The sequence below is a fragment of the Mustelus asterias genome, chromosome 5 (assembly GCF_964213995.1).
Source record: "Mustelus asterias chromosome 5, sMusAst1.hap1.1, whole genome shotgun sequence".
Lineage (NCBI taxonomy): Eukaryota > Metazoa > Chordata > Chondrichthyes > Carcharhiniformes > Triakidae > Mustelus > Mustelus asterias.
In genome coordinates, this window is record NC_135805.1 from 73,748,851 (window position 1) to 73,762,857 (window position 14,007).

At 42.8% G+C, this 14,007-nt stretch overlaps 1 protein-coding gene across 1 annotated transcript; it reads left to right on the forward strand.

The window, feature by feature from the left end:
* Positions 1–617: 617 nt before the first annotated feature.
* On the forward strand, positions 618–13,939 carry LOC144494121 (uncharacterized). Its single transcript, XM_078213710.1, has 4 exons — positions 618–690; positions 3,245–3,359; positions 10,540–10,724; positions 13,718–13,939. Exons 1-4 carry the CDS (start codon positions 637–639, stop codon positions 13,916–13,918), a joined length of 555 nt encoding a protein of 184 aa, XP_078069836.1. The 5' UTR covers positions 618–636; the 3' UTR covers positions 13,919–13,939.
* Positions 13,940–14,007: the final 68 nt, after the last annotated feature.

Consider the following 14,007-nt stretch of genomic DNA (forward strand, 5'->3'; position numbering starts at 1 on the left):
TGTGGCACGCACATTTACTTATTTATAGATTGGAAAGTGCCTCAGTAGCTTTAGCTCATGTCCCTGACTTGACTCTCATTCAAACTGCTTTTATTATGCACATTTTGGACTATTTTTGACCATAGCCATGGAACGATTAGATTTAGAGAATGATAGGTGAGCCTTGACAAGCCAGTCCTGATGCCAGAAGGACACTCTAATCATCCAAGCATGCCTGGCATTGCCAGTGTTAGTATACATTAATAACCTGGCTGTATTTAGTGTGAGCCTGGTCACCATCAGGCTTTCATGTGCCATTTTGGATAAACTAAAGAAATTCAGCTGGTGAAATATGGAGAGCTGGACAACGCTAGTCTCTGAACAAGCACAAAATTGTAAAATACCACATAACTTGGACACAATTTATGGTCAGGGCATGGTCATATTCATTGTAAGTTGACACTGCTGCCTCTCTGTTTGATAATTGAGTGACTGGGAATATTTCATCTGATATTATCAGAAAATTTGAAACTATCTAAGACAAACTTTAAGTGAAAGGAACGCAATCTCTCAATGGTGCGCTCAAATTTTTAGTAATTTTTTTTGCTCTTAATATCTTAACCAAAATATACTCGTGATCAAACAAAAAAATCCACCATGCTCCAACCAAAAGTGGAATTGGAAGCCGAGAGAATGTTACAGAAACTACAGGTAACAATTAATGTTTTTTTTTCAGAAAGTAACCAAATTATTTCAATTGCTGTTGCTTAACCCAAATTCAAATGTGGCCATATGAGAAGTGTCTGGAGAGAAGAGGATAAAAATGACCTCTACTTTGATAGAAATATGTCAGGACAGACACCCACCTCCCACCCCATGACCACCCCATCCCCACTCTGGGCCTCATAAATGGCTCAATAAGTTTATCTACTTAGCAAAGACAAACTAAATTTGATCCAGGGTCTGTGCTAAATTGGCTGGGTGCTATAGGGGTGCTATAATTAGCCCAGCAAAGAACTATTACCCCTTTTTCAAAGTATTGAGATATTCACTGTCACTGGGTCAAAATCCTGCTTTTCCCTTCCTAACAGCACTGTGAGCCTACCTACACCTCAGGCACTGCAAGTTTCTGAAATAGAAACTCGAACGAGGAGTAGGCTAGCTGGTCTTTTGAGTCTGCTCCACCATTCATCTTGATCATGGCTGATCATCGAACTCGATATCCTGTCCACCCCTTCCAATATCCCTTTAGCCCCAAGAGCTATATCTAATTTCTTCTTGAAATCAGACAATGTTTTGGCCTCAAGCCTGCCATAACTCTGGGCAAAATGAGCTGGAAAGGTTGGAAGTCAGTTCCAAACTCATAAATTGCCAGATTCCACCTCTAAAGATGCCAGTGGTGCAGTAGGGGGCAGTGTTGATGATAGAAATTCGAATACCAGGAGTTCCTCAGCAGCTTACTGAATGAAAATAGTGCCTCCATCTGTGGTTCCAAACAGGAATCATGACCTCCCTTACCAAAACAAATAAAAGAACGTTTCCCGTAACCTGGAGCTACAATGCTCAAGGCTGGCAGGAGTGCACATAACTGAGCATGGTTTTATAAATTGCAAACTCACATAACAGAGAGCATGGAGTTCAAGGAAAGATTACCCTTCTCATCTACAACTCTCCTTCTAAGCAACACCTTCACCTTTCCAGAATGCAGAAAAGTTATATGAGCCTCCAAATCACACAGCTAGGAATGAACCTACAATGCGTGTCAACAAGATGTGAACAAGCACACTTTTCATTGAGGATGAGACATCACTGATGTCGGTACTCAATTGAGAAGGGATGCACACTGTGCTGATGGGGTTCACACAACATCGACCAGAGGCACATGATGCAAAATCTGCAATAAGTGAGTGGAGGGAACATAGTGTGACATCTGATCGAGCACCAACAGAACTCGGCATACAGAGGAGTCATACACAAAAGGAGATGTGAATTGGATAAAGTTCTATTTACACTGGTGGAAAGCATATGCATGTGGTGAATACTGCACCACCACTGTGCTCCTAATATTTCTTAATCTTCCTAACCCGACCACTAATGCCTTGGTGCATCCACAACAATGAACAATTAAGTGTCAATTTGGCTTCTAATCAAGCCAATTTACCCTGATAATATGTTGCCCACAGCATTAAAGGTTTGGCTAGGGCAGCAAGGGAGGAATGGGAAACTGGATTTTTTTTTTACCTCAAGTGCTTAAAGCGTGGGAAGGAAGGAAGGACTTATAAAATTCTAACAGGGTTCGACAGGGTAGATTCAGAAAGAATGTTCCCAATGGTGGGGGAGTCCAGAACTAGGGGTCATAGTTTGAGGATAAGGATTTTAGAATTGAGGTGAGGAGAAATTTCTTCACCCAGATGGTAGTGAATGTGTGGAATTCACTATCACAGAACGAAGTTGAGGGCCAAAATGTTGTCTGATTTCAAGAAGAAATTAGATATAGATCTTGGGCTAAAGGGATCAAGGGATATGGGAGGAAAGAGGGGATCAGGATATTGAATTTGATGGTCAGCCATGATCAAAATGAATGGCGGAGCAGGGTTGAAGGGCCGAATGGCCTACTCCTGTTTCTAGTTTCTATGACTCTTCGGGGCTGCCCTTTGCCAATCATGGGATTTCCCCATCAACCCCCCCCCCCCCCCCCCCCGCCCGCCCCCCAAGGTTGAAACCCTCCTTCCTTCCTATATGCATACAACCTCCCCCAACTGCCTCACTGTCCCACTCCCTAACCTGCACAAACCCTCCCAGCCCAAGACCCCAGACTTATCTCCTCCGAGGATGCAAGGCTTTGGGGTCCCTACTTCTCCTGCAGTTCCAATAGCGGCCATTAACACTCCTTGGCGCTGCTGGGACTGATGGTGTTGCAGGTCAATCACAATGAGGGGCGGGAGTACCACTCGGTCTTCATTAGTCCACGGCGCTTTAGGGCTGTGGTGCGTGTTGGCTCAATGCCAACATTGTTTCCTGTGGCGGCATGTCATCTGCCCCCAACCCCCTCCCTCTCCCCCCCATATTATTCACCCCTATATCTTTAAAATAGTTCAAAAGCTGTGAAGTATTTTAAAGATATTGGGATTGTGAAATGAGCTTTTGTAAATACAAATGAGTAAAGGCTGTTGATGCAAATATTGGGGAAAAGTACAAAAGTGTTTCATTGGCCAGCACTGTTCTTTTCCTCGAGGCTTTTATCAATATGTTTGTCATTGTGCAGGAGATGTGCTCTCAAGTTGATGGTCTACACTTAGAACTGAAAAGAAAAGAAGCCCATTTAAACATGTTGCAGACTGAAAAAGAGAGACTTGGCAAACAACTTAATCTCTCAGATGGCAAGTTCTGTGATTGGCACATAGTGCACAAACTGAAATTTATTTTTCATATAGATATTTATGTGTATAACCTGTCATTAACATGCGATCTTGTATTTTTGCTTTATGAAAGTTGATTTGTTTACAATACAAACAACTTGGTATTTATACAGTGCCTTTAATTGAGATTCATCACAAGGTGGTTCACAGGAGTGTTATAAAGCAAAATCTAGTTCTGAGTCACGGAGGGAGGAGTGGATATTAAGCACTAATGAAGCAAGTTCTAAAAAACAATGAAGGAGGAGTCCGGGGGCCAGGAGGAATGAGAGCACAGGGAGATATGAAGCGCGGTAGCAGAGGAGTCCCAAGGTGAAGAGAAGCAGCTGCTGAGCAAAAGTAGAATGAGATAGTAAGTGTGGCAGCAGAGCAGGCATGAAATCATGAGGAACAGAAGTTGAGAGCAACTCAAACATTAGAATAAATTGGAAGAATGACATTTGGATCAGTATCGAGAAGAAGGAGAGGCAGAACCTGAGGAAAGAAAATTTGTGATCAAGGTTAAGTATTGAAGTAAGAATCTAAGATAAAAATCTGGAGTAATCAAGCCAGACTTAAAAACTGAGGTTTTATATTTCTGGAGATTTAGATAATAGTTGAAAACTCTGAGGTAATGCTGTGTGGTGAACCACTGTCACTACATGTATGTGCCTGGACACACCCATGCTGCACCTGGCCCGAGACTCCTCCCTTTCCACCTGAGACCCCTCCCTTTCCACCCAGAGTGGGGTATAAAGGTGATGGTCCCTCCTCCTTGCCTCAGTCCAGACCAGGTCAGCCACAAGGGTGTGCTCCTGTTCTCTGTGAATAAAAGCCTATTAGTTTTCCCTCGCTCTCAGAAGTCTTCGCGTCGTAATTGATAGTGCATCACGCAGACCATCTCAGACCTGTCAAATGTGCATCCTGTTCCACATGAGAACTGCAGGATGCTTCCTGTGTCCTGGCCAACTACATCTGCAGAAGGTGTCATCAGATGGACGATCCTGGGCCCCATGGTTTGAAGCTTGAGCAGTAGCAGACATCACTGTGGTACATCAGCAAGGCTACATGGATAGAATTTTTCAGAAGGTGGTTACCCTGCAGCTTAAGTGTGCACAGAGCGAGAATGTACAACTACTAGATAGACAAGGAGGACTAAACAGGTCGTGCAAGGATCCTTTGAGTGCATCTTGCTGTCCAACAGATATTCAGTTCTGAATAATGTTGAGAGTGATGGTCCCTCTGGGGAAAACAGCACCAAAAATGATTTTGCAGCGGAATAGGAAGAAGGACAGAAACATTGTTGTGATAGAGGATTCTACACTGAGAGGAGCAGACAGGTATATCTGCAGTTAGAGACCTGATTCCAGATTAGTAAGTTTTCTCCTTGGTGTCAGGATCAAGGTCATCACTGATTCGTAGAAGGTCACTTGAGGGGATTGGATGATCAGCCAGAGGTCATGGTCAGTATCAGTGCCAATTACAGAGATGGAAAAAGGGATTAACTCCCGCACACTGATTTTAGCAAGCTGAAACATAAATTAAAAAGTAGGAACTCAAATGCAGCAATTTCTGGATTACTCCAGACGCCACGTGCCAGCGCATACAGAAACATGAGAATAGTGCAAATGAATGGGTGGTTGATGAAATGGGCCAGGGGAGAACTGTTATCCCATGTGAATATGTTTGCTGTTGTTAGGAAGGATTTAAACTCGCATGGCAGAGGGATGAGAATGAGTATGAATTCAGAACAGGGAAGCAAAGCTGAAGATAATTCAGAAATTCAGTAAGGGAGTATTGTCGGCAGAGGAAATCAAGGTTGAAGAATAGACAAAGTGATGAATGGCATCTACTTCAATGCAACAGGCTGGATATAATACAGCCCTGTCAGTGAGTTTGAAGGCAGGGAGAAGGCTTGTTAAATCCGGTAGGCAGCCTCACCACTGCTTGCCCACCCGTCCCTGCCCTCATCGCAGTTATATAAGCGGCATGTGTTGCCCACCTGCCAGTGAGCCAACTGAGGCCCATTTAATGCCCACAATGACCTCATCCGACCACCTCCGGGGAAAGCTCCACACCAATGCCCAACCCGGCATGTTTCCCTGTGTGGGCTGGTGGTGGGCCCTTCAATAACGGCCTCTTGCATTAAGCAGAAGACCCCTCCTAAGGATTTACCTCACCCCAGTTTGTCATCTCCCCACTGGCCTCTAAAATCCCCAACCCCCGACCTCCTTGCCAGAAACTGCCAAATTTGGCACCCAGAGAGATACTGAAACATTGATCCAAATCCAGATCCAATGATGCATACTTCTGTATTGGAGAATGTTGGAGAACTATTGGCCTCTGGCCGACAGCTCTCTGAGGTGAAACTTTCTGTTCCTGAGGGGTGAAAATTTTGTCTTCATCCTATTAATGGCCAATTGGCCATTAAATAGCTGTGCAGCAGCTGGTGTTCCCTTCATGCGTTTGCAGGAAACCTGGAGCTTCATATAATTCAGCTCAAGGCTGAATAAGGCAGAAGAGCTAAAGGCGCAGATAGACACATAGAAGAATGATCTTATAGCTGTAACTGAAACATGGCATAAAGAAGGTCAGGAAGGGCAGCTCAACATTCCTGCTTTCAGGGTTTAAATAAGAAAATCACAAAAACAATTTGTAATAATATAGCACTGTTAATGTATTAAAATGTCCAAAGGTACTTCACAGGAACATTATAAAGTAACATTTGACATTGAGCCAGATAAGGAAATATTAGAGCAGATAGCCAAAAACTTGACCAAAAAGAGGTAGGATTAGGGAGCATCTTGGAAAAGAGAAGCAGAGAAACAAAGAGTTTTAGGGAGAGAATTCCAGAACTTGGGGCCTAGCTGAAGGCAATGTCACCAAATGGTGGAACAATTAAAATTTCAGATTCTCCAGAAATAGAGGAGCTCAGATACCTTGATAGGTTGTGAGTCTGGAGGAGCTCACAACTGTGAAGAGGGATGACATGCTAGAAAGTTTATCAAATGGGCCATATAGGTTGACCTGAGGAACACAAAAGAGACAAACACGGTGCTAGGAGAATATAGAAGTCAGCAAATAGAAAAACAAATACATTCTGAGAAGTGCAAAAACTATAGGGCATAATAATGGTCGGGGATTTCAACTACCCAAATATTAACTGGGATAAAATCAGTGAAAGCTGTAGAGGGCAGAATTCTTAAAATACATTTGGGAGAAGATTTTTTAACCAGTATTTAGGAAACCCAACAAGGGAAGAGAAATTTTGGGTTTAGCTTTAGTGAATTAAAGGGTGGAAGGGATTTTCGTGGGCGATCATTTTGGTTGTAACAATAATAATTCAGTTAAGCACATAGACAGGAGTAAAAGATCTAAAATAAAAACAAAATGCTAGAAAAACTCAACAGATCTGGCAGCATCTGTGAAGAAAGAAGTCTAATATGACTCCTCCACAGAAATCTTTATCCAGCATTTCCGGTTTTAATTTCAGATTTTTTAAATTCATTTATGGGACATGAACATTGTTGGCCAGGCCAGCATTTATTGCCCATCCCTCACTACCCTCCATTTCAGAGGGTATTTGAGAATCAACCACATTGCTGTGGATCTGGAGTTACATGTAAGCCAGACCAGGTAAGGACAGCAGATTTCCTTCCTGAAAGGATATTAGTGAATCATGGTGGGTTTTTATGACAATTGACAATGGTTTCACGGTCTTCATTAGACTTTTAATTCCAGATTTTTGTTGAATCCCATTTTCACCATCTGCCATGGCAGGATTTGAACCTGGATCCCCAGATCTTCCCCTGGATCTTTGGATTACTGGTCCATTGACAATACCACTACGCCACTGCCTCCAGCATCCACAGTATTTTGCTTTTACTATCAAATTTACTAAGCTGAATTGTGATTTGGTAAAAGTAGACTGGAAACAGCTATTTGAGAGTAAATCAGTGTCGGAGCAGCGGGGAGGATATCATCAAGTGGGTAAAGAGGGCTAAGAACCTATAGGTTCTCACACTTGGGGTCTGGGACTCTGAAATGTTGCTGCAACTTCAATGTCAAAGAGCACACAGAGTAGGAAATGGCAAAAATAAAGAAAGCTTAGGTCAGGTACTGAGAGCTCAACACTCAAGAAATCCAGAAGGACGATAGACACGGTGGCATAGTGGTTAGCACTGCTGCCTCACAGCACCAGGGACCCGGGTTCAATTTCCGGTTTGGCTCACTGTCTGTGTGGAGTTTGCACATTCTCCCCGTGTCTGCATGGGTTTCCTCTAGGTGCTCCGGTTTCCTCCCACAGTCTGAAAGACATGCTGGTTAGGTGCATTGACCTGGATAGGCGCCGGAGTGTGGCGACTAGGGGAATTTCACAGTAACTTCACTGCAGTGTGAATGCAAGCCTTACTTGTGACTAATAAATAAACTTAAAGTGCAATGGTGAAATTAAAAATGGAATTGGGAAAACAAAGGGAGGGCAGGAAAAATATTGACAAGTAAAATTAAGAAAACCGAAAAGGTAAGTGGTTTGTGGAGGCAGATGAATGACTCCTAATGAATACTTGTTCCCCTCTTCAGAAAAGAGGAGGACAGTATAGATGTTGCATTTAAGGAGGAGTGTGAAACATTGGATAAAATAAACATAGTGAGAGAGAAAATATTAAGGGTTTTTTGAAAATCACTAAAATCAGGAGGCCATGGTGAAATGTACCCCAGTTTGCTAAGAGAAGCAATGGAGGAAATAGTGGAGGTTCTGACCATTATTTTCCAATTCTCCCTGCCTTATGGGCATGGTGCTTGAGGACTGAAGATCTACTGAAGTTGTTTTGTTGTTTAAAAAGGGATAGACTGAAGCCAATCAGCTTAACCTCTGTGGTGATCAGCCATGATCTTATAAAAGGACAGTGTAGGTTCAAGAGGCTGAATACTCTACTCCTGGTCCTTGTTCATATGTTCAGTGACAGTGGTGTGAAGTCAACTTAGGTGAGTGCTGTGTTGCATGTGGTCTAAAGCCCTCATCTCTCTCTCGTGTCTGTTGCTTTAAGACAGTACAACAGAAGAGGATCACCTAACTTGAAGGACCAATGGGAACTGAGAGTGAGTGATCACCCCAGAGGGTGGAGTCCTCTCTTGGGCAGATTGCATATGGAAGCCACATTGTAAGCATGTAAAGACTGAAACAGCTGGGAAGGCTACTCTCAAATAGCTGCTTCCAGTCTAATTTTACCAAATCACAATTCAGCTTAGTAAATTTGATAATAAAAGCAAAATACAATGGATGCTGGAGGCAGTGGCGCAATGGTATTGTCAATGGACCAGTAATCCAAGGATCCAGGGGACGATCTGGGGACTTGGATTCAAATCCTGCCATGGAAGATGGTGAAAATTGAATTCAATAAAAATCTGGAATTAAAAGGCTGCCTCAGGCTGCAAACCCTTGTACCAAGTTTCTCTTTATTAATAAATATCTTCTTGTTCTTAACAAAACCTGAAATCTTTTGACAATGACACAAGTGCCACTACATGCCACTATTAGTGACTAGGTGGATCAATTGGATGGCACAGTCTATCTGTGAGTACCCAATTTAATTGAAGTTTGGAAAAGAGGGATACCTGCCCGAGTGCCTGTTCTGGGCGAATTGAGTTGCTCAGGTAGTGCCAGATCAGGTGGGGGTAGACGAAGTAATGAACCCAGTGTAGCCAGCGAGTCCAGGGGTTTGGAAAGATATAGAAATTAACATGAAGCGAGATTAGCCTTCAGAGCAAGAGAAGTAAAACTTGAGCTAAAGAGAAAGGACAGGAGGGTTTGAAGTAAAAAGAAGATATATCCAGCTAGAAAAGAGCTGTAGCCCAGATTTAAAAAGAAAAAAATCTTAAACTTCTTGATAATAGCAGACACTCTCCAACACCAATGGCCCATAACACTCTCCATTACCAGTGACCATGTACGTGAAGACTCTGCTTATCTCCAGTGCATTGTTGCTGCACATCAGTCTGGAAACTGCTTCCTCCAGCTCTGCAGCCCCCGGTTCTCTGCCTTTCTCAAGTGATTTGCTTTCTATTCTGTAAGAAGAGTTACAAGTGTGCAAAATGGAATATTTTGAGAGGTTGGAAGGACAATAATTGCAGAGGATGACTTTGAGGGATGGGTGTGAGATTGCAATAAGATTAGGGTGAGTGTGAGTACTGGCTGTTCAGATTGAGATACGTTGGAGAGAGGAATGGGGTGGATCTGTGAGATACGTTCATCTTAGGAGTGCTGTGCAAAAGAAGGCTGAGAAAATCTGAGTGAGGGAGTTAGTGTTTGAATATAGTATATCATTCATCCTGATGAGATAATTGAACCGCTTTGTATCTGAGTAAGGGACCACACTCCTTCTCACCTCAGCCACTTCTAGCCACTCCTGTTTAGCTTCAGAGGCAGTGCTCTTTCTCTTCTTCACGCAAAAAAAAATTCTAGTCCCTGGGAGCTGACAGCATGTTCTCCAGGGATGCTGCAGAAATCACTCGAGGGGCTGTCTCTGTTAGCAATTGTAGAATGTGTGTATTCTGTCCCGACACCAGAGCGCCTTTAAATTCTAAAGCTTCAACAATCAAGTGCAGGTTTTAATCATACCCCAGTCCACCCACTCCAATTGGTCAGGTAATCCAAAACCAGGATGCTAATACCCTGGTTCAGTTAAAGCACCGTGGAAAAACACGCTCCATGAGCTTTCAGGTTCCTGACCTACTGCTAACCTCACCCAATGTGAGCACATCCAAATGTTAAAACTCAGCCCAGTGGCTTCAGTCTTTCAATGTTTGGGAGGAGGGAATTTCTACTAAACCAAAACTGAATTTCAGAAAAACACTGAAAAATCTGAGTTAGTGGAGGCATCAGAGGTGATTGTGAGGCAGAGCTGGGTAAAGCACCTTGGAATGTTAAAGATGCTATTTAAATGCACGTTGTTGTTGTGCTGAATAGGGATGGAGAATAATTTTCATCTGATTACCGTGTACTTTGGGCTACAATTTACGATGCATGACAAACCTGCCTGCCCTTTACTACCAGAAGTGATTTACAAAGATGTATTAAAATGATTTTAATTTTATTTCAGAAAGTTCTCATATGAATCTGTGCCCTCGGCAGTATTTCAGAATATAATTTATTTACAAACTGCAGATTCGCATTTGAAGGAAAAGCAGTCACTTGTGGAAGAGATAGTGCAGCTCAAGAGGATGAAGGAGATCACGGATACAGGGTTCTCATACAAAGAAATGGAATTACTGCAGAGCAAGCAGGAACTGGAACGACAGCTCAGGAACCGAAAGAATAATGAGCATAAAGTTACAATTATAAAACAACAGGTAAATTCAGTATGTCCATCAGTTGTCTGTGTTTAGTAAGTCATTGATGGTTCAAATTAAGTGACTTGGCATTTGAGTACAGCTGAAAGTTCCTCTGTGGACAAACAGTATGCCTGCCTGTTTCCAACAGTGGACTGCTTAAATAAACAAATCAGGGTTTCTACACCGATTGTAGGATCCTATTGCAATTCTGAGGGTAGCATAACCAATGACCCTTGGAGGGAGTGCAGAGAAGGTTCACCAGGTTGATACCAGAGATGAGGGGTGTTGATTGTGAGGAGAGACTGAGCAGATTGAGTTTGTACTCGTTGGAATTTAGAAGGCTGAGGGGGGACCTTATGGAGACCTATAAAATAATGAAGGGGCTGGATAGGGTAGAGGTGGAGAGATTCTTTCCACTTAGAAAGGAAACTAGAACTAGAGGGCACAGCCTCAAAATAAAGGGGGGTCAGTTTAGGACAGAGTTGAGGACGAACTTCTTCTCTCAGAGGGTGGTGAATCTCTGGAATTCTCTGCCCACTGAAGTGGTGGAGGCTACCTCGTTGAATATGTTTAAATCACGGATAGATGGATTCCTGATCGGTAAGGGAATTAGGGGTTATAGGGATCAGGCGGGTAAAGTGGAACTGATCCACTTCAGATTAGCCATGATCTTATTGAATGGCGGGGCAGGCTCGAGGGGCTAGATGGCCTACTCCTGCTCCTATTTCTTATGTTCTTATGACCCTTAAAGACCCTTAAAAACGGGCCTAGAAATATTTTACTTTTAAATGCATGGAGCCACTTTTGTCCCTCCTGTGCCCACAAGAACACTCTGACCCCTCGCCTGATCATTTGAAGGAACCCTGAGATCAGTATTTCCCCACCACCAACACCAACTTGAACCCAGGCAGACCTGTCAATCAGCTATTCATAGGAATCAACCACTTTCCCTCCCTCTCACAACCTGCTAGTAGGGTGTCCGTTTGGTACCTGCAGAACTCATTCATACCTTTCAGCATTGTGGTTGAACAGGCAGTGTGGCTGAAATTTAAAATAGATCTTCATTATGAAGGATATACAGTGATAGTACAGTTGATGATTTTAGGCAGAACCTTAAAGCAATAAACATTTAATGACAGGAGAACTGACTAGAGTTACAAAACGTTCCAAAAGAGAATGTGGAGAAGCAGCTGATTCACAGGTAAACTGGCATTGAATGGGGCCCATTCCCTGACTTTCCCCATCTCTCAAGACTGCCAGACTCCAACTCCCAAATATTACCAGCAATCCATTGATACTGCCAAACTCTTGGGGTAGGAAGAGGAACTTTGAGTAGGTGGAAGCTCTTCTGAGGTATAAACACCAGCCTAAACCAGTTGGGTTCAGCAGCCTATGTCAGTGTTGTGTAGAGGATCATAGAAACCCTACAGTGCAGAAGAAGGCCATTCAGCCCAATGAATCTGCACTAGTGATGCCCACATCCCCGTAAGTTAATTTTTAAAAAAATAATTAGCATGGTTTCAATTTCCAAACTAAATCAAGTTTTCAGCATTCATTTAAAAACCACCTTTACTAAAATTTGGATGTTATTGTTTAACTTATAAATTAATGCCCAAATCAGATTGCTTACAATGAGATACAACCTTTATATGACCATATACCAAGTTGCGCCAGTTAGTATGCGGAACAACACTGATTTATTAACTTTAGGAGTGGCCTTAGAATCTAGGTGTATGGGGATGGGGAAATCAGGAATTGCCAGTAATCAAAGGATCAAGCACTTCTTGAGGAGACTCTTGGGGTCCAGGAACTTTAGAGAAGGGTTGCAAGTACATTTGAAATGTTACTAGAATCTGAGATCAATCCAATCTAGGCCTTATCCCCGTAACCCCAAATATTTACCCCGCTAATCCCTCTAATGTACGCATCCTGGTTCACCAAGGGGCAATTTAGCATGGCCAATGCACCTAACCCTCACATCTTTGGACTGTGGGAGGAAACCGGAGCATCCAGAGGAAACCCATGCAGACACAGGGAGAACGTGCAAACTCCACACAGACAGTGACCCAAGCCAGGAATCGAACCCAGGTCCTTGGAGCTATGTGGCAGTAGTGCTAACCACTGTGCCACCGTGCTGCCCCTAATTCTATGTAATTCTATGTAACCCCAAGGTATCTGTCTCCAATGTTTCCAGATCAAAAACTTATCCCAGTGATCTCAGATTCTAGTAACATTTCAAATGTACTTGCAACCCTTCTCTAAAGTTCCTGGACCCCAAAAGTCTCCTCAAGAAGTGCTTGATCCTTTGATTACTGGCAATTCCTGATTTCCCCATCCCCATACACCTAGATTCTAAGGCCACTCCTAAAGTTAATAAATCAGTGTTGTTCCGCATACCAACTGGCGCAACTTGGTATATGGTCATATAAAGGTTGTATCTCATTGTAAGCAATCTGATTTGGGCATTAATTTATAAGTTAAACAATAACATCCGAATTTTAGTAAAGGTGGTTTTTAAATGAATGCTGAAAACTTGATTTAGTTTGGAAATTGAAACCATGCTAATTATTTTTTTTAAAATTAACTTACGGGGATGTGGGCGTCACTAGCTAGGCCAGCTTTTATTGCCCATCCCTAATTGTCCTTGAGAAGATGCTGGTAAGCTGCCTTCTTGAATTGCTGCAATCAATATGATGTAGGTGCATCCAGAGTGCTGTTAGGGAGGGAGTTTGAACATTGACCCAGTGACAGAACACTGATACATTTCCAAGTCAGAATGATGAGTGACTTGAAGTGGTGGTGCTCCCATGTGTCTGTTGCCCTTGTCCATCTCAGTGGTAGCAGTCGTGGATTTGCAAAGGTGAATTCCTGCACTGCATCTTGTAGATTGTACACACTGTTCTTTGGTGGTTGAGGGAGTAAATGTTTGTGAAATGGGTGCCAATCAAATGGACTGCTTTGTCCTGGATGGTGTCGAACTTCAACGTTATTTGTTTAAATTTTGTTTCCAGATTGAACAGAGGTCAGAGCAAGAGAAGATGATTGAGACACAGCTAGGAGAAAAGAATTTGGAGCTTCTAAAAGTCCAGTCAGCTGTCCATGAAATGGAGGAAAAGTACTATTCCAAGACAGCTACCATGCAGGATAAAATTGCACGTGATTTCAGGTACCAGCCTGCTAGGGAACAGGAAAGAGATCAAACTATAAGTTAACCAATTAAAGATGAAGAGTTCAAAAATAATTCTTGCTTTTATTGCCATGCCAATAATTTTCATTGATGCTGACAAATCACTGTACCAGT